Source organism: Chlorocebus sabaeus, chromosome 12 (assembly GCF_047675955.1).
Source record: "Chlorocebus sabaeus isolate Y175 chromosome 12, mChlSab1.0.hap1, whole genome shotgun sequence".
Lineage (NCBI taxonomy): Eukaryota > Metazoa > Chordata > Mammalia > Primates > Cercopithecidae > Chlorocebus > Chlorocebus sabaeus.
Window position 1 is genome coordinate 35692592 of NC_132915.1, and position 19315 is coordinate 35711906.

At 38.4% G+C, this 19315-nt stretch overlaps 1 protein-coding gene across 3 annotated transcripts in view; it reads left to right on the forward strand.

Moving 5' to 3' along the window:
- The window catches only part of UHRF2 (ubiquitin like with PHD and ring finger domains 2), a 98267-nt gene that overhangs the window by 6463 nt on the left and 72489 nt on the right, over positions 1–19315 (forward strand). For 2 of the 3 annotated variants that reach the window (XM_007969305.3, XM_007969306.3), the window contains exons 2-3: positions 962–1192; positions 13938–14197. In XM_007969305.3, coding sequence (XP_007967496.1) covers positions 962–1192; positions 13938–14197 — 491 coding nt within the window. The remainder of the gene's footprint in view (positions 1–961; positions 1193–13937; positions 14198–19315) is intronic. The other variant, XM_007969307.3, reaches the window with a different exon arrangement.

A 19315-nucleotide genomic window follows, 5' to 3' on the forward strand; every position in this document is an offset into this window, starting at 1 on the left:
AGTTGATTCAAGCACTGATTAAAAATAAAACTTGATGAGAAATTAAATCTAGTTTAGAGTTTTTCTATGTAGGTCATAAGGTCACAGCAACCATGAAACATTTTGGGTTTGATTGATTGATTGATTTAGAAACAGGGTCTCACTCTGTTGCCCAGACTTGAGTGCAGTAGCACGATCATGGCTCACTGTAGCCACGACCTCCTGTGCTAAAGTGATCTCCCGCCTCAGTCTCCTGAGTAGTTGGGACCACAGGCATGTGCAGCCACACCCACCTAAGTTTTTTTATTTATTTTATTTATTTTTATTTTTTGTAGAGATGGGGTTACCCAGACTGGTCTGGAGCTCCTGGGCTCAAGAGATTCTCCCACCTTGACTTCCCAAAATGTTGGGATTACAGATGTGAGGCATGGAACCCAGCCTTTTTTTTTTTTTTTTTTTTTTTTTTGAGACAGAGTCTCTCTCTGTTGCCCAGGCTGGAGTGCAGTGGCACGATCTCGGCTTACTGCAACCTCCACCTCTGGAGTTCAAGAGATTCTCTTTCCTCCGTCTCCTGAGTAGTGGGATTACAGACACACCACCACGCCTGGCTAATTTTTGTATTTCTAGTGGAGACGTGGTTTCACCATGTTGGACAGGCTGGTCTCGAACTGCTGACCTCATCATCTGCCCTCCTTGGCCTCCCAAAGTGCTGGGATTATAGGCGTGAGCCACTGTGCCTGGCCCATTTTTTTGTTTTAATGGCTAGCAGTGTTCTCTGTAGTGAATATGGAGTAACTATTAAGAATTTATTGGGGTCCAGAGAAGACACTGACATCAGAGGCCATTAAGTAATAAGAATGGTTTAAAAATTTCTAAATTGTAGTGCTATGGATTTTAAGTTTCGCTAGGACATTTGAACAACTGAAAATGTAGAAAGATACATTTTAGAGAAGCATTTCAGTATTCTTTCTTTATTTTCTAGTTGGAAAATGGATATACCTTATTTGACTATGATGTTGGACTGAATGATATAATTCAGCTGCTAGTTCGCCCAGACCCTGATCATCTTCCTGGCACATCTACACAGATTGAGGCTAAACCCTGTTCTAATAGTCCACCTAAAGTAAAGAAAGCTCCGAGGGTAGGACCTTCCAGTCAGCCATCTACATCAGCTCGTGCCCGTCTTATTGATCCTGGCTTTGGAATATATAAGGTATGTTGTTTTCTTCAGACTTACTGTTGCGAGAATACAAATAAATTTCTTTTGTGTTCAGGATGTTTTGAATAAGTAAACAGTGATTGCCATTTGAAAATAAAGATTGGGATGTTACTATATTAACTTTTAAAAGTAGTCTTTTAAAAATTGATATGAAATACGTAGACAAATGTACAAGATGTATATGTACAGTTTAAAGAGCAGTAAAGGAAATAATTGTGTAATTGCACCAAGGTTAAGAAGTAGATTGATTTGAAATACTTTTTTTTTTTTTTTTTTTTTTTTGGATATAGAGGCTTGCTCTGTCACCCAGGCTGGAGTGCAATGGCACAATCTTGGTTAATTGTAACCTCTGCCTCCCAGGTTCAAGCAATTCTCCTGTCTCTGCCTCCTGTGTAGCTGGGATTACAGGCGTGCACCACCACACCCAGATAATTTTTGTATTTTTAGTAGAGACAGGGTTTCACCATGTAGGCCAGGCTGGTCTCGAACTCCTGACCTCAGGTGATCCGCCCACCTTGGCCTCCCAAAGTGCTGGGATTTTGGGGGTGAGCCACCTTGCCCAGCCTTAAATACCTTTTTAAAGCCTCATATGTGTCCCTATCAGAACACTTCTCCCTCTGTCTCCCTAAGAGGTAAACTGCTTATTCTGACTTTTATGCTCATTTTTTTTTTCTTTAGTTTTGTTACTTATGTATATTTCTCTAGGCAGTATGTTTTGTCTATATTTGAATTTTATATGATGGAATTCTACTTTTTCTCAGCATTGAAAGATTCTCTGCATATAGCTGTGTTTTATTGCTTTTCACTATTATGTCGTTCCATTTTATTAACATACCACAGTATATTTAATCTAATGCATAGATACCTGGCCTGTTTCCAGTTTCAACTGTTTTAAACAGTGCTGTTTTGAACCTTCTGTTATCCTGGTGCATATGTTCAAGAATTTCTACCTAGGATTAGAAGTGCTAGTTGTTCACCGACAGGGTGCTGCCAAACTACTATACTTGGTTCCATTGGTCTATTTGTCTATCTCTGTTCCTGTACTGTTCTGAGTACTGTGGCCTTATGGACTGTTTTGATCTCCCTTTCTCCTATCTCCCCAGTTTCTTTCAGGGTCTCTTGGTTTTCTTGGCTTTTAGTATTTGGATACAAAAACTGTAGAAATAGCATGTAAAGCTCTACAATAATCTGATGGGATTCTATGGGGATTGCATCTATAGATGAGCTTGGAGAATCGACATCTTTACAATGTCGAGTCTTTTAATTCATGAATAGACTTCTCCATTAACTTAGATCTTTTCTTTCCTTCTTGTATTTATTTATTTATTTATTTATTTATTTATTTATTTATTTATTTATTTGAGACGGGATCTTGCTCTGTCATCCAGGCTGTACTGCAGTGACGTGAACACGGCTCACTGTAGCCTCGACCTGCTGAGGTCAAGTGATCTTCCTGCTTGGCCTCCCAAAGTACTAGGATTACAGGTGTGAGCCACCGTGCCCAGCTAACTTGGATCTTTGACATCTTAATTAGTTCTCTCTTTACATATTTAATATTTTGCTTTATTTCTGGTAGCTTTGTTTTTGATGCAATTATTATATATAGTTATCTTCTAAAATAGTAATCTTTTTGCTGATATATAGAAATGAAATTGATTTATTTGACTTTTGTAACCAGCAACCTTTCCTATCTTTGTAACTTCTTAATTCTTATCAGTTGGGATAAATGGGCACCTATACTGTTTTTCAAAGCATTTAAGACCAAAAATTGAAAATCGGTAGATGAAGTGAATTATTCAAAATTATTCAAATGGAGATAATTTTGGATATATGGAAAAATGCCAACAGATATAAATATGTATATGGAAAGATTAAGAAGAGATAGAACTATGTTTCCAAAGAAAGTACCAGGCTTGGGTTGCTGAACTGTTTTAAACCTATGAGGAGTAGATCATTATAATGTTACCTAAATTTACCTACAACATGAAGAAGGAAAGCTTCCTATTGCTTTATAAGTTGAGTTTAATACTGATACTAAAACATGACAAAAAGCACATCAGCATCACTAACATTGATATAAAACCTAAGTTCTAGTCAGCAAATAGAATTATGGCTGTATTCACTGATTAAACTTGCTTTTAAAAAATTATGGCTGCTTATTAAAAATATATTACTTAAAGCACATATGGTTTGTCAGGATGTGGGGACAGTTCATTATTATAGAATGTTTCAGTATAATTCATTGTCCTAATAAACCAAAGAAAACAAATTAATTTAAAATGTTTTCTGCATTTAAATACAAGTTTGAGTCATTTGTGATTAAGAAAAAAAAAAAAAACTCTTGGCTGGACGTGGTGGCTCACGCCTGTAATGCCAGCACTTTGGGAGGCCGAGGCGGGTGGATCATGAGGTCAGGAGTTCAAGACCAGCCTGGCCAAGATGATGAAACCCCATCTCTACTAAAAATACAAAAAATAAGCTGGACGCGGTGACTGGTGCTTGTAATCCCGGCTACTCGGGAGGCTGAGGCAAGAGAATTGCTTGAACTTGGAGGGTGGAGGTTGCGAAATTGTGCCACTGCACTCCAGCCTGGGTGACAGAGTGAGACTCTGTCTCAAAAAAAAAAAAAAAAAAAAAAAAAACTCTTGATAAAAGGAATAGACAGCATAGGTTAATATCTTAAACTACATTCTATACCAATATTCCCTTTAAAGACAAGCCAGATGAGGAAGCCAATTAATGCTTCCTTATTTGACATCTTTTTGGAAGTACTAGATAATGCAATTAAGCAGGAGAACAAAATAAAGTGTAAATATTAGAGAAGGCAAAATTATAGCCTTTGGATACCTGGGAAAGCTGAGAAAATGTTTTAGAAAGTTATGAGCAATCACTAAAGTGGCTATCTTCAAAGTTAACATTGAGCTACTGATAGCTCAAGGAATTACTACGTCAATTAGAACAGGAAAAAAATTGCAATAACAAGAGGTAAAATCTGGGAATCAGTTAAGACTTATGTAAATTAAAACAGTGCTATGTAGTGGTCACAAGACAGAATTTTTAGCACTGAAAGCCAGCTTGCCATTTTTTTGCTATATTTTAAAAAATTATGGCTGCTTATTAAAAATATATTACTTAAAGCACATATGGTTTGTCAGGATGTGGGGACAGTTCATTATTATAAAATGTTTCATATTTCCAAAGAAAGTACCAGGCTTGGGTTGGGTTTCTGATTTCATCCACCTTTTAAATACCAGTACTTTCTGCATTTTTTACATTATTACTTTTTTATTTGTGTTACCACCTCTGTCATTACTTTTAAAATAAACTTATTTTAGAACAGTTTGGATTTACAGCAAAATTGAAGATAGTAGAGAGAGTTTCCGTATATCGCACACCTAGTTTTCCCTGTTAACATCTTAAGTTAGTATGGTATATTTGTTGAAATTAATGACTCTTATTTTCTTAGCTTTTACCTCATGTCCTCTTTCTGTTCCAGAATCCCACTCGGATACTATACTGTATATAGTTTTAAAATCTCCTTTGACATTGACTGTGACAATTTCTTGGGTTGTTTTTTGTTGTTGTTGTTGTTTTGTTTTTTTTTTTTTTCCTGATTATGTGACCATTTTGAGGAGTTCTGGTCAGGTATTTTGTAAAATCTCCCCCATTAAGATTCATTTGTTTTCCTTATTTGTCTGCGTTTGCTTTGGGGAGGAAGACCACAGAGGTGTTTTCATCACGTATAAAGAGCACATACTATCAATATTCTATTTGCTAAGTATAACTTAGGTTTTATATCAGTAATAACGTTAATACTGATGTGAACCTTAATCATCTGCTGGGGTAGTGTTGGTCAAGTTTCTCCTCTATTAAACTCACTCCACACCCCCTTCCTGTCTTTCCATACTGTACTGTTTAAGAGAAAGTTACTGTACAGTCCACACTTAAGGAGTGGGAAGTTAATGTACGCCCTCTACAAAAATTATTTAAAATTATTCAACATGGGAGGTGTATTTATTCAGACATTTACATCAGTATGAACTCATGCTCAAATTGTTCCACTTTTGGCCGTTAGAAACTCATTTATTTGATGACTGTGTCCCTTTGACATACCCCTATATCCCCCATTATTGTGGGTGTTTTGTTTTTCTTAAGCATTATCTTACTTTCTGGCACTACAGCATGCTTCAGGTACATCTTGTGTATTTCCTGCTTCAGTCCTAGAATCAACCATTTCTCCAAGGTTCCTTTAATTGTCAAATGATAGGGGTCGGGCACGGTGGCTCACGCCTGTAATCCCAGCACTTTGGGAGACCAAGGAGGGTGGATCACTTCAGGTCAGGAGTTTGAGATCAGCCTGACGAACACGGTGAAACCCCATCTCTACTAAAAATACAAAAAAAAAAAAAAAATTAGCCGGGCGTTGTGGCACATGCCTGTAATCCCAGCTATCGGGAGGCTGAGGCAGAAGAATCTCTTGAACCCAGGAAGCAGAGGTTACAATGAGCCGAGATCGCGCCACTGCACTCCAGCCTGGGTGACTGAGACTTTGTCTCAAAGTAAATAAATTTAAAAAAATAAAACGAAGATCTTGGCTCTAGGTATGCTTCTTACTATTGGTGTGTCATTGCTTTTAAAGCCTTCAGCAGACAGCAGGTAAATAATACATATTTGTACTAACCTATGTGTATGTACATCTATGAATATTTACGCAATCGTCTGTATATTAAGCTTACAATATTACTTTTCATCTTTGACCAGAGTTTAGAATCGGCTGCTTTTGAATTGATTGTTTTGACAGTGACAGGATGAATTTGCTTTCAAAGGAGGGCCAGTTTATGTATCTGCACATCTGAGATTAATCAAGGTTCAGCAGTTCAGGTCAACTTAAATTTCTGTTTAGCAAACTTCTCAGTACCCCACTATTCCTTCCTCTTCCCTCCCCAGTCTAATTCAGAAGAGCATCATGAGAAATTACTTCTCTCAGCAGGTCTTTGCATTTTATTTTCGGTGTTAGTGCTTTGGCTGTGAACTACAGAATTTAAACTCTATTTGACATCTCTTCTATTTCCTATTATTGTGTAGTATAGATGTTAAAGACTTGAGCTTTGCCATGAGACCTGGTTTCAAATTTCAGTTCAGCTGCTGCTTGGTTACACAAATTGGGAAGTAAATTTTACATTAAGGCTCCCTTTGTCCGTTTAGGAGCCCATTGGAATCTAGTAATTCTCAGAAGGCTGCTGTTCATACAGTAATAAATTTAGAGCTGTGTTTAGTCTTAGTTGAAGCTACTGTAGATTTATTTACTTTTGGAGGGGTGAACCTTAGTAATTGTCATAGGTATTTGAAATTTTGACTGATGCCTTTTTTTTTTTTTCCAAATAGAAGTATATATTTCTGGATAGTTCATTCCATAAATAGTTGGATATCTAGCATATGTTTGTAATCGGTATTCTGCCTTCACAGAATTTTTATCACATACTGACTTGTTGACTAAACTGAAAACCATTTAGAAGCTGCTGCTTTTGAAATGATTTGCTCTATTTTTTTTAATTTTATTTTTGAGATGGAATCTTACTGTCGCCCAGGCTGGAGTGCAGTGAGCCATCTCAGCTCACTGCTACCTCTGCCTCCTGGGTTCAAACAGTTCTCCTGCTTCAGCCTCTTGAGTAGCTGAGATTATAGGCACCCGCTACCATGCCTGGCTAATTTTTGTACTTATAGTAGAGACAAGATTTCACCATGTTGGCTAGGCTGGTCTTGAACTCCTGACTTCAGGTGATGACCTGCCTCGGCCTCCCAAAGTGCTGGGATTACAGGCATGAGCCACTGTGCCTGGTCTAAATTGGTTTGTTTTAAATTTGCATTGGGTTTTTTGTACTTCCCATAGTGCAAGTCTGAGTAGTTAATATATAAAAACTTTAAGTTGATTATAAGTCACGTAAAAATTGGGTGTTTTATTGCTTTTGTCTTGAATTCTTGGTTATGCCACTTGGGAATTTTTTTTTTTTTTTTTTTTTTTTTTAATAGATGTAGAGCTTTCTGTAGTTGAAATTGCTTTATGGATGAGCAAACGTTTTTGGACTTTTCCTTCTGACTGAAATATTCTTTGAATGTTATGATAAGCGGGTACAAAAGATGAATTTTCAAATTAACTTTATTCAGAACTGGCATAGGTAAACATTTAAACTATATGTTAAGATGAAATTTTAGGCCAGGCACAGTGGCTCACGCCTGTAATCCCAGCACTTTGGGAGGTTGAGGCAGGCATATCACCTGAGGTCAGGAGTTTGCAACCATCCTGGCCAACATGGCGAAACTCCGTCTCTACTAAAAGTACAAAAATTAGCTGGGCGTGGTAATTCCAGCTACTTGGGAGTCTGAGATGGAAGAATCATTTGAACCCAGGAGGTGGAGGTTTCAGTGAGCTTAGACCGTGCCACTGCACTCCTACCTGGCTGACAGAGCAAGACCCCGTCTCAAAAAAAAGAGAAATTTTAATCTGAAGTTATTTATTACCCAGTATCATTATTTTGCTCTGTTTGATAACTAAGCAATATTTAACCAGTTTCAGATATTTTCATAGTTATTGCAAGAAACTAGATACCACTACCACATATGGAGAGCCTATGAAAGATTGTACAGAGGCTGGGTCCATCCATTCACATTGTGTGTGCATTTAACATAAATTGAATCACACCGGGTCTAGATTGGGAACTAATTTTCTGCAATAAGATGGACGTTCGAACCTAAGTTGGTTTTAATTTTGGTTTTTGTATATGGAAGCTTTTTATGATACCAGAAACATCGTACTTTTCAAATGGCTGTCATCCTGGCCTAAATGATGACGGTTTAGAATGATGATGGTAAGCCTTTACAGTTTAGCTGAACATGTGGCACTGTTAAACTTCTTACATGTTTTCTTATGCTTATTGTATAATAGAAAGTACTGGAAAGAGGAGAATTATCATTGATATCTTAGTATATTATTTCTTTTGTCCGTAGTACAGTTTTTGATGTTTAACCTTTTTGATTATGAAATGTATTAGACAATATAAAGAGTATGATCAGTGTCTATAAACACCACCCAAGTTATGAAATAGAATAACAATACTCCCAGGAACTTACCAGGTGCCTCCTCCTGATTATAACTCCCTCTTCCCTAGTTGTAACTGCTACCCAGACTTCTATGGTAATCATTTCTTTGTTCTTTACTAACTTTCTTATTAATATTAACCTTTAACAGCATGTTAATAATCTTTAACTTATTTATGCAACCCTAATCCCTCATTTTCTGGTTTCTGAACTTAATGTAAATAGAACCATATTGCTTTTGCTTTTTTTTTTTTTTTTTTTTTTTTTGAGACGATCTCATTCTGTCACTCGACTGGAGTGCAGTGGCATGATCATAGCTTACTGCAGCCCCAACCTTCTGGGCTTAAGCGATCCTGCCTCCTCAGCTTCCTGAATAACTGGGACTACAGGTCTGTGCCACCATACCCAGCTAATTTTCAATTTTTTTGTAGAGACAGGGTTTCACTATGTTGTCCAGGCTGGTCTTGAACTCCTGGGTTCAAACAGTCCTCCTGCCACTTCCTCCCAAAGTGCTGGGATTACAGTGTGAGCCATCACACCCAGCCCAGCATTTTAAAATTTGTGATTAAAGAAAGATGGGGCTGAGTGTGGTAGCTCATGCCTGTAATCCCAGCACTTTGGGAGGCGGGGGACAGGTGGATCACTTGAGGTCAGGAGTTCGAGACCAGCCTGGCCAACATGGTGAAACCCCATCTCTGCTAAAAATACAAAAAGTTAGCCACCGTGGTGGTGGATGCCTGTAATCCCAGCTACTCAGGAGGCTGAAGCAAGAGAATTACTTGTACCTGGGCGGCAGAGGTCTCAGTGAGCCAACATCACGCCACTGCACTCCAGCCTGGGCAACAGAGCAAGACTTCGTCTCAGGGAAAAAAAAAAAAAAAAAAAAAAAGGAAGATGGTACAATGAGAGAACGATTTTCAGAGTTAGAGAACCTGTGTTCTCAGCTTAACACCCACATTTTTTACCTGTGTCTCTCTTGAGCAAATGTATTTCTTGTCTGAACCTCATTAGAAAATGGGAATTATTTTGTATTATAATTAAAGGAGGTAAAGTATGTATTGGTAAACTGCTAATGTTTACTAACAGTATGGTAATAAGACTATACTCTGCAGTTTTTTGTTTTTGGTTTTGTTTTTGAGACAGAGTCTTGCACTATCATTCATGCTGGAGTGTAGTGGTGGGATCCACGCCTGGCTAATTTTTGTGTTTTTTAGTAGAGGTGGGGGTTTTGCCATGTTGGCCAGACTGGTCTCGAACTCCTGACCTCAGATGCTCTGCCTGCCTCGGCCTCCCAAAGTGCTGGGATTACAGGTGTGAGCCACTGCACCCGGACTATACTCTTTGAGTTTTAATGAATCTTAACATTGAGCATATATACTTAGTAAGGAGACAGTTGTTTCATTTGTGTGTGCTATATGCTTGCTGGGTCGGCACGTTACATGAATTTTCTCACTTTATTTCAAATACACTGCAAGATGCTGGGACAAATTAAGTAACTTGTTCATGGTTACACCTAGTAGGTGATAGATGAAGAACTTGAACCTAGGTTTACCTGCAGAGCTGAAGTGTTTTCTGCAGAACAAATGATACCTAGCATATAGTAAAACCATCAAATATTCACTGTTGGTATTTTCTTTTTTTATTGATTGCTCCTTGCCTCCCATACTTTAGTTTTTAAAAATATTAGATATTTGGACAGGTAAAATCTTTTCTCTAAATGTGGCTTTTTTTTTTTTTTTTTTGAGATGGAGTTTCACTCTTTTTGCCCTGGAGTTGTGGCACAATCTTGGCCCACTGCAACCTCCACCTCCTGGGTTCAAGTGATTGTCCCACGTCAGCCTCCTGAGTAGCTGGGATTACAGGTGCACACCACCACACCTGGCTAATTATGTACTTTTAGTAGAGACAGGGTTTCGCCATGTTAGCCTGGCTGGTCTTGAATTCCTGACCTCAGGTAATCTACCTGCCTTGGCCTCCCAAAGTGCTGGGATTACAGGCGTGAGCCACCATGCCTGGCCCTAAATGTGGCTATATGTTTGATGTGAATAAATGCAGCTCTTAAGTATAGAATTATGTGGTTGGCTTAAACTTTTTTGTAGCTTTTTAGCTCAGCTCCTTTTCCCCCCCATATTAATCTTTTAAAAATAATCATATATGATGTTTTGACATCTTTGGGAGCCTTACTGGCTGAGGAGGGACTGCCCTTCTTCCTAGGGCTAGCTTATTCCTAGAGATTGTAAACAGCTGATCAGTGAGCCTGCCTTTCATATACAAAACATCTAATCCTGAGTCTATGCACTTAACTACCTCCCTTATCTAACTCTTAAACACCAAGCCAATATTCTGCCATGATCACCCAGGGTCAGGTACGAAACAACTATAGACCACCCCTACAATCCAAAGTCCACTGACATTATTCAAACTAGCCATCTTGTTTCCTCTGCCTTGCCTTTCCCATGGAAAACACAATAAAGGCTCTGGGTCCTAATTTTCCCCAGTTCCCTCTGCCTCCTGACCAAACCTAGTGCTTTCCTATATGTCTCCTTCTCTTGGGAAGTAAGTAATTGTTCTTTCAGTGGCGTTGGCCTCTCCGTGTTGTCACTCAGTTACATCAGTAAAAATCTTATGAGTACAATTCAGATGTTCCCACATAGGCAAATTCTGTTTTCCTCTTTTGTCGTCTTGTCTGCTATGTTGCTACTCCTCTAGCTAATTATTTCAGTTCTTAATTTGTACTAGATTACTTAGTTACCATGGCAGGATCTTCTGTGTTCATATTAATCACACAGGCCTAAGTATTTTTCCTCTGAACTGCCTTTAAAATCCAGGCTTTATAAAACAGCTTTAATATCTTGCATGCATCTTGGCCTATTCAAATTTTGCCTGACTTAGTATGTCTATCCAATGTGCAGGAAGTTTTGAATTTAAGAGCATTTCTGCCCCCGCCCAGTTTATATGCATTTCTGTGAGTGGTTACTCACAGCAGTACTTAGTAGGATACTTACTATACTTAATATAGTATAATATAGGATAATATTTTTTTGGCCAGGCAGGGTGCCTCGTGCATGTAATCTCAGCACTATGAGAAACCAAGGAAAGAGGATTGCTTGAGGCCAGGAGTTCAAAACCAGCCTGGGCAACGCAGCAAACTCTGTCTCTACAAGAAGTAACGTTAGCTAGGTGTGGTGGCATATACCTGTAGTCCTAGCTGCTCAGGAGTTTGAGTGCAGGAGTAGGAGGCTGCGGTGAGCTGTGATCACACTACTGCATCTAGCCTGGGCAGCAGATAGCCTGTGTTTAAAAAAAAAAAGAAAAGAAAAGAAAAATTCTTGTTTCCAGTTGTAAATCTAGGTTTACTATATTCAAAGAATGCCCTACCTTTGTGAGCTGATATGTTCTATGTGTTGATGTTCAAACAATGGCATTATTTTGAGGTTGATTTAGGTTTCTGTTAACTTTAGTTTTATTTTTAGATGTTAAGGTAGCCAACTGTTAGATCTTCGTGCTAGTATCTTACATTTGATAGGCAAATTCAGTACTTCATTTGTGCCTCCTCGTGTTCCTTAGTAAGGTTGATACAGCTTAATGTATTTTTACTGTTACCATTTTAGTATCAACTATATGCTGCATTCTTTGCAATATTTTCATAGTGATATATGAAACTTATATTTTCATTTGCTGCAACAGAGTAGTAACCTCAGTTTATTCTCCCAAGTATGATGGACCTTAACATTGATTATTTTCATTTTTATTGTGTTATCTACAAGAGACTAAATGTCTTTAAATTTGTCAGTGACTAGTATGGGAGAAATGAGCCTATGTTTATTTGATACATGAATTAATTTATGTTATGTATGACATGCTCCATCTCTGATTGTCATACCCAGCCTGGTTGACTGTTAGGTTTTTATTTTTTCCTAAACTCTTCATTCTTGTGTAATATTAAACCTTATGTCTTTCAAGCTGTTTTATTGCTACCATGTTCATTACATACACTGCCTTTGGTCAAATATACCTCTTCTAGTAGTGACAGTTGATAGTTTTTGTTTTGTCTGTATTCTTTCTATCCTCTGTCAGTTTGTGGTTTGAAACCTTTTTATATTTTCAGTAACTTGGATCTAAGTTCCTAACTTCCTTTGAAGTTGCTGTTTACCTGTCTTGTCATTTATGAAGGTTCATGGTATGATGGCAAGAACGTAAGCTTCAAAGTCAAGATGGCTTCAAATCCTAACCTTACATTTCATTAGCTTTAACCTAAAGGAAGTTAATTTCTCAGAGCCTTTGTTTCCATATTTTGTAAAACGAATTAAACTTGTTAGGGTTAGACATACCTGAGTAAGGAACCTTGCATATTATCTGGCATACTGATACTTAACTTTTAGTATATACTTCTCCCACAAGGTATGCCATCTATCAGACACCTTAGGAGTGGTGTCTTCTACCTTCAAGGAAAAGGTAACTGGATGAAATAGTGATCTTGTGTTGATTTCATTTTTTTCTTTTTTAAGGGCTTAAAAAGAAAGTTGAAGGAATTTCTCTTGGTTATTGTCCTGGCCCTTTTTTTTTTCCTTGTTTTTCTTTTTGAGACAGAGTCTCACTATGTTTCCCAGGCTGGAGTACACTGGCACAATCTCCACTCACTGCAGCCTCCACCTCCTGGGTTCAAGTGATTCTCCTACTTCAGCCTTCTGAATAGCTGGGATTACAAGCATGCTCCACCATGCCTGGCTAATTTTTGTATTTTTTAGTAGATACTGGGTTTCACCATCTTGGCCAGGCTGGTGTTGAACTCCTGACCTCAAGTGATCAGCCCCTGCCTCGGCCTCCCAAAGTGCTGGGATTACAGTGTGAGCCACCATGCCTGGCCTGATCTTTTAAACAGTGTTTAAAAGGAGAGGATTTTTTTTTTAACCTTCCATTTTATAACTCTTAATTCTCTGATACACCTGTCTTTTAATACTCTTTCCTTTTTTCAGATTGCATGGGTTAGTTCTGGATCAGCCACTTGACTTGACTACATCCATTTTGTGTCTTACAGCCCTGTTCATTTTTGTATTTTATCTTTGTTCTTTGAGGTGGTAGATAAATGTATATGCCTAGTAAGTTACTAACTAGTGATGGAATTTCACCATTTCGTATAGATGTGTTCATTAGACTCTTTTTTTTTCATTGTGCATAATTCTCTCATTTTCAACTTTTGTTTTTCATACTTTACTGTTTTCTGGTTGGACTGATTATGTAAGTTATCTTTAGAATTATGAAGAAATTAATGGAACAGATTAGTCATAATAGTTTAAAGTCCTGGCTTTTCATTAGTGTCATTCTTACTTGATGACTTGCAAGAATGACTCTTAGGCACATAAGAATTGTATTTTCAAAAGTCTAGTGTATTCGTCAATAAGGAGTAAAGAAAACATCTATTTCATTGAAGGAAATCAGGAAGAAAGTTTTCATCTTAGTCAATAGATTGAAGATAGCACAATTCAGAAAGAATAGTTTTGATCTAATCTTATTAATCACTTTAAACATGAGTAGCTGCAAATATTGTTTACCATGATAACCCACAAATAACTTGAGTTATATTAACGTTTATGAAGCAGTAGACAAAATTAAGCTTCATTAACTGATTTTAAACTTTTTTTAGGTAAATGAATTGGTGGATGCCAGAGATGTCGGCCTTGGTGCTTGGTTTGAAGCACACATACATAGTGTTACTAGAGCTTCTGATGGACAGTCACGTGGCAAAACTCCACTGAAGAATGGCAGTTCTTGTAAAAGGACTAATGGAAATATAAAGCATAAATCCAAAGAGAACACAAATAAATTGGACAGTGTACCCTCTACGTCTAATTCAGACTCTGTTGCTGCTGATGAAGACGTTATTTACCATATCCAGTATGATGAGTAAGTGCTCAAGCTATTGAGGACTTTATTCATATTTTCATTTGTAGAAACAAAGCCTTCTATTTCAAGATTCTTTTAAGTAGTCTTTCTGAAGAAATCCTTTAGAGATTATGTTCAATTTGTTACTTTTTGGTTTTGGTCGTTGTACGTTAATAAATAAGGGCCCTTTAGCTCTCTATTGTCTCTGGTTCTTAAGTGGTTTATTTTTCAGTATCATAATATTGGCTTAATTTAGGGTGTATGGGTTTCTGTTTGTCTTTTTCTCTATTAGGTGGGCTTTTTTTGAGACGGAGTCTCTCTGTTGCCCAAGCTGGAGCGCTGAATGGCACGATCTCGCCTCCTACAACCTCAGCCTCCTGGGTTCAAGTGACTCTCCTGCCTCAGCCTCCCGAGTAGCTGGGATTACAGGTGCCTATCACCACGCCTGGTTAATTTTTCTATTTTTAATAGAGACGGAGTTTTGCCATGTTGGCCAGACTGGTCTCAGATTCCTGACCTCAAGTGATCTGCCCCCCTTGACCTCCCAAAGTGTTGGGATTACAGGGGTGAGCCACTGTGTCTGGCCTCTATTACGTATTTTGATATGTATTTTAACAGTATTTTGGAAACTATTTTATAACATGTAGTGTAATAGCATTAGAGTGACATCTGTATGTATATGTTGTGGAGAGTGGGGACAGGGTCTCACTTGGTTGCACATGCTGGAGTAGTGATGTGATCATGACTCACTGCAGTCTCCACCTCCTGGGCTCAAGCGATCTTCCCACCTTAGCCTCCCAAGTAGCTGAGAATACAGGCATGTGTATTACCCATACTTGGCTAATTTTTTTTTAATTTTGGTTTTAAGACAGTGTCTCACTCTGTCACTCAGGCTGGAGTACAGTGGTGCAATCTCTGCTTACTGCAACCTCCGCCTCCCCAGGTTCAAGCTAGTCTCTTGCCTCGCCTCCCGAGTAGCTAGCATTACAGGCGTGCACCACCACGCCTGGCTAATTTTTGTGTTTTTAATAGACATGGGGTTTCACCATGTTGGCCAGGCTGGTCTCGAACTCCTGATCTCAGATGATCTTCCCACCTCAGTCTTCCAGAGTGCTGGGATTACAGGCATAAGCCACCACACCTGGCCGGCTAATTTTTTTGTAGAAATGTGGTCTCACTATAGTGCCCAGGCTGGTGTTGAACTCCTGGGCTCAAGTGATCTCCCGCCTCAGCCTTCCAAAGTGCTGGGATTAAAGGCGTGAGCCACTGTGCCCAGAGCAAAATATTTTTTAAACAGCTTTTTATTGAGATAGTTCATGTACAGTTTACCTGTTTAAAGAGTATAATTCATTGTTTTTGACATATTACCACAAACTAATTTTAGAGCATCCCCCAAAAAAGAAATCTCATATTGATTATCAGTCACTCCCCAATCCTACTTCCCCAAGAAAATAGGATGGATCGATTGATTTAAAGATGGAATCTTGCTCTGTTAGCCCAGGCTGGAGGGCAGTGGTGCGATCTTGGTTCACTGCAACCTCCGCCTTTTGGGTTGAAGTGATTCTTCTACCTCAGCCTCCTGAGTAGCTGGGGACTACAGGTGCCTGCTACCATGCCTGGCTAATTCTTGTTTTTTTGTTTTTTTGTTTTTTTTGAGATGGAGTCTCGCTCTGTCGCCCAGGCTGGAGTGCAGTGGCGCAATCTCGGCTCACTGCAAGCTCCACTTCCTGGGTTCATGCCATTCTCCTGCCTCAGCCTCCCGAGTAGCTAGGACTACAGACACCCGCCACCGTGCCTGGGTAATTTTTTTTTGTATTTTTAGTAGAGACGGGGTTTCATCATGTTAGCCAGGATGGTGTCAATCTCCTGACCTTGTGATCTGCCCACCTCCGCCTCTCAAAGTGCTGGGATTACAGGGGTGAGCCACTGCACCCAGCAAATTCTTGTATTTTTTAGTAGAGACTGAGTTTGACTATGTTGGCCAGGCTGGTCTCGAACTCTTGACCTCAAGTGATCCACCCACCTTGGCCTCCCAAAATGCTGGGATTACAGGCCTGAGCTACCACGACTGGCCCAAAATCGGCTTTAAACTGTTAGGTTGGAAGCGGTATTAAGAACTTATCTTGAGGGTTTAATTCTGACAGTAAACTATTGTTTTTACCCATTAAAAAAATTATAGTATGAAAGTTACTGTTGGGACAGATTTAGTATGTATTAAACACACTAAATGACCTTAAGTCACTAATCAAGTAATACATTAATATATATGGAAGATATTATGCTACCAAATTCTTATCAAGTACAAGTTCAAAATCCTAGAATGGTTGTTATTTTTCATATCACAAAACAGTATAAAAAGACTTCAGTATTCAGATTTCCAGGATATCTGGAAACGAATCAATAGTAGATCCCTTTAATCTTTACTTTTGTGGTACTTATTGTGGTTGTGGCTAAGCTGCCAACACTGCTTATTTGACATGGTAGATGGTAATAGTACCATCAATTATCTGAGTATTTAGATCCGGGATTGGCCAGAACTGAACAGAGGCTGGCGTAGAAAGGGGTTGAAGTTGGTGTGTAATAGTAAGTGGTCTCTGGGTTTATAAATGCTGTGTCAAAAGAAGTAAATAAGTAGAATGTTTTAAGTTCTTGAGTATTGTTGTGGAAATGGGAGAAATAATTAGGAAAAATACTACCTTGAATCTGATTTTGGCCAATTAGAGTTATTGTTTGGCAAATAATGTTATGCAGAATGGCACAACATAGACATAGAATAAGGAATTTTAAATAGTGAACAAAAGCTTATTAAATTTTACAGTTTTAGGGGCTCGTAAAGTTGCTTTTGAAGTAAGAGTATCCAATGGATAGGCCCTACACTTCAGTTTGGTGTATCTTAGAGCACAAAACACAGTACTTTAGCATTTATTTGGCTGCTTTTTTTGTCTGTTAGAATGAATGTTAAGTAAAGGGAAATCTAAATCCAACATGTGTGAAAAGACTGAAATTACCTGCCCTAATAATTTTACATGATGGAATTAAATGTTTCAATGCTGGCATCTTGAAAATATGATAGCTGAACTTTCTTTGAAAAATGAAAAATAACAGAAGCTTAGTAACAGGTAAATGTCACCTCTTTAAAAAGAGGAAAGGACTATATAAGATATGAGATGTATAAAATAAATAAGCTCCTGGATAAAAGAATCATTATGAGCCGATATGGATGTGATACAAAGCTTGTTAAAGTTTCATTCTTCGTGATAATGAGAAAAATGAATTATAAAATATAATGAAGTACATGTTGATTTCAATAAGTCATCAAACAAGTTCTTCCTTGAATGGAGGATGCATTGAAGAAAGCTGGTGAAGTATATAGCCTAACAGTAGTAATAAACAGATTTTTTATTTTATTATTTTTTAGGCAGAGTGTCGCTCTGTTGCCCAGGCTGGAGTGCAGTGGCACGATCTCGGCTCACTGCAACCTCTGCCTCGCGGGTTCAAGTGATTCTCCTGCTTCAGCCTCACGAGTACCTGGGATTACAGGTGCCCGCCACCACACCTGGCTAATTTTTGTATCTTTAGTAGATACGGGGTTTCACCTTGTTGGTCAGGCTGGTCTTGAACTCCGGACCTCAGGTGATCCACCTACCTCAGCCTCCCAAAGTGCTGGGATTACAAGCATGAGCCACTGCACCTGGCCAGATTTTTTATTGAGTAGTAAGCTCCAAGTGAGTTGATAGAATGTGGTTGTCATATAGTTATGCTGTAAACCTGTTTTACTTACTTTATTTATTTATTTTTGAGACAGAGTCTTGCACTGTGGTACAGGCTGGAGTGCAGTGGTACGATCTCAGCTCACTGCAACCTCTACTTCCTGGTTTCAAGCAATTCTCATGCCTCAGCCTCCCAAGAAGCTAGGATTATAGGCATGCATCACCACACCTGGTTAATGTTTGTATTTTTAGTTGAGACTGTGTTTCACCATGTTGGCCAAGGTGGTCTTGAACTCCTGAACTCAAGTGATCCACCCACCTTGGCCTCCCAAAGTGCTGGGATTACAGGTGTGAGCCACCACACCCAGCTAGTTTCATGAGAAGTAAGATACCTAGTACAAACCAGATACTGCTGCTGTTGTACTAGACTGGCTATTCCCTACTAGGAATATTGTCCTCCAACTCCCATGCCTTAAAAACAATACCATCAGGACCTGGTGCATATTCAGAGTAGGACTCAAAATGTAAAACTACAGTGAAGAGTAGCCAAAAAAACTAAATACTTAGCTTAAAAGACCTGGATTATGGTATTTCTCTCAAAGAACTACTTTTTCATTTTTCTCCTAGAGTGATAAGCATTATTTGGCAAACCTGTACACATTTGTATCTCCAAACCTCTGAGTGTAGCAGTGTAGTTTGAACAAGCCATCATTTAGCAAAAGCAGGGAGATGTATTGTACATGAGATAAAAGAAACCTGCCTCCAGAATTCTTTTGGGCTATACAATGTTTGTCAGTTAAAATGGAGCTGTTTAAAAGCTATTTTTATAGTAATATACATATCTAATAGATTACTAGACCAGATTATCAGTCTTTGAAATGAAGCTTCATTAATTATAATTATAAATCATTAAGTGGTTAATATGAAAAAGGGAGAAAAATCAAATTTTCTCGTATTTCATTTTAGTAAGTGTGTACTGTTCAGTTTTATAGCTTCCTCAATGTTGCATATTCCCATCAATTATCCTCTCTGTAGTTAAGATATTAAAGGTTAAGATTAACATTTTTAAAGGCCCTAAACATCCGAATTCACAAAACTGACAGCAGTCTTGCAAGTAGAGACCCTGAAGCTATTGATGAAGAGTCAGGATGTTGACTGAAGGAAGTAGTGATCTTGAAGGACAGTCATTCCATTAGTGTTTTTAATAATATCTGTGGCATAGCTTATGATATTTTAGAGAATGTTGTCTTATGTGCCAGACTCTGAGCATAACTTCTTACACAGATGCTACGTAATCTTTAGCATGACTATGATGTAGCTACATTAACTCTTGTATGGGGAAACCAAGGATTAATTACATTATTAGCCAAGGGTCACATCTATTAAATTGTCTGATTCCAGAGCCCAAGAGTTAACCAATATGCAATAT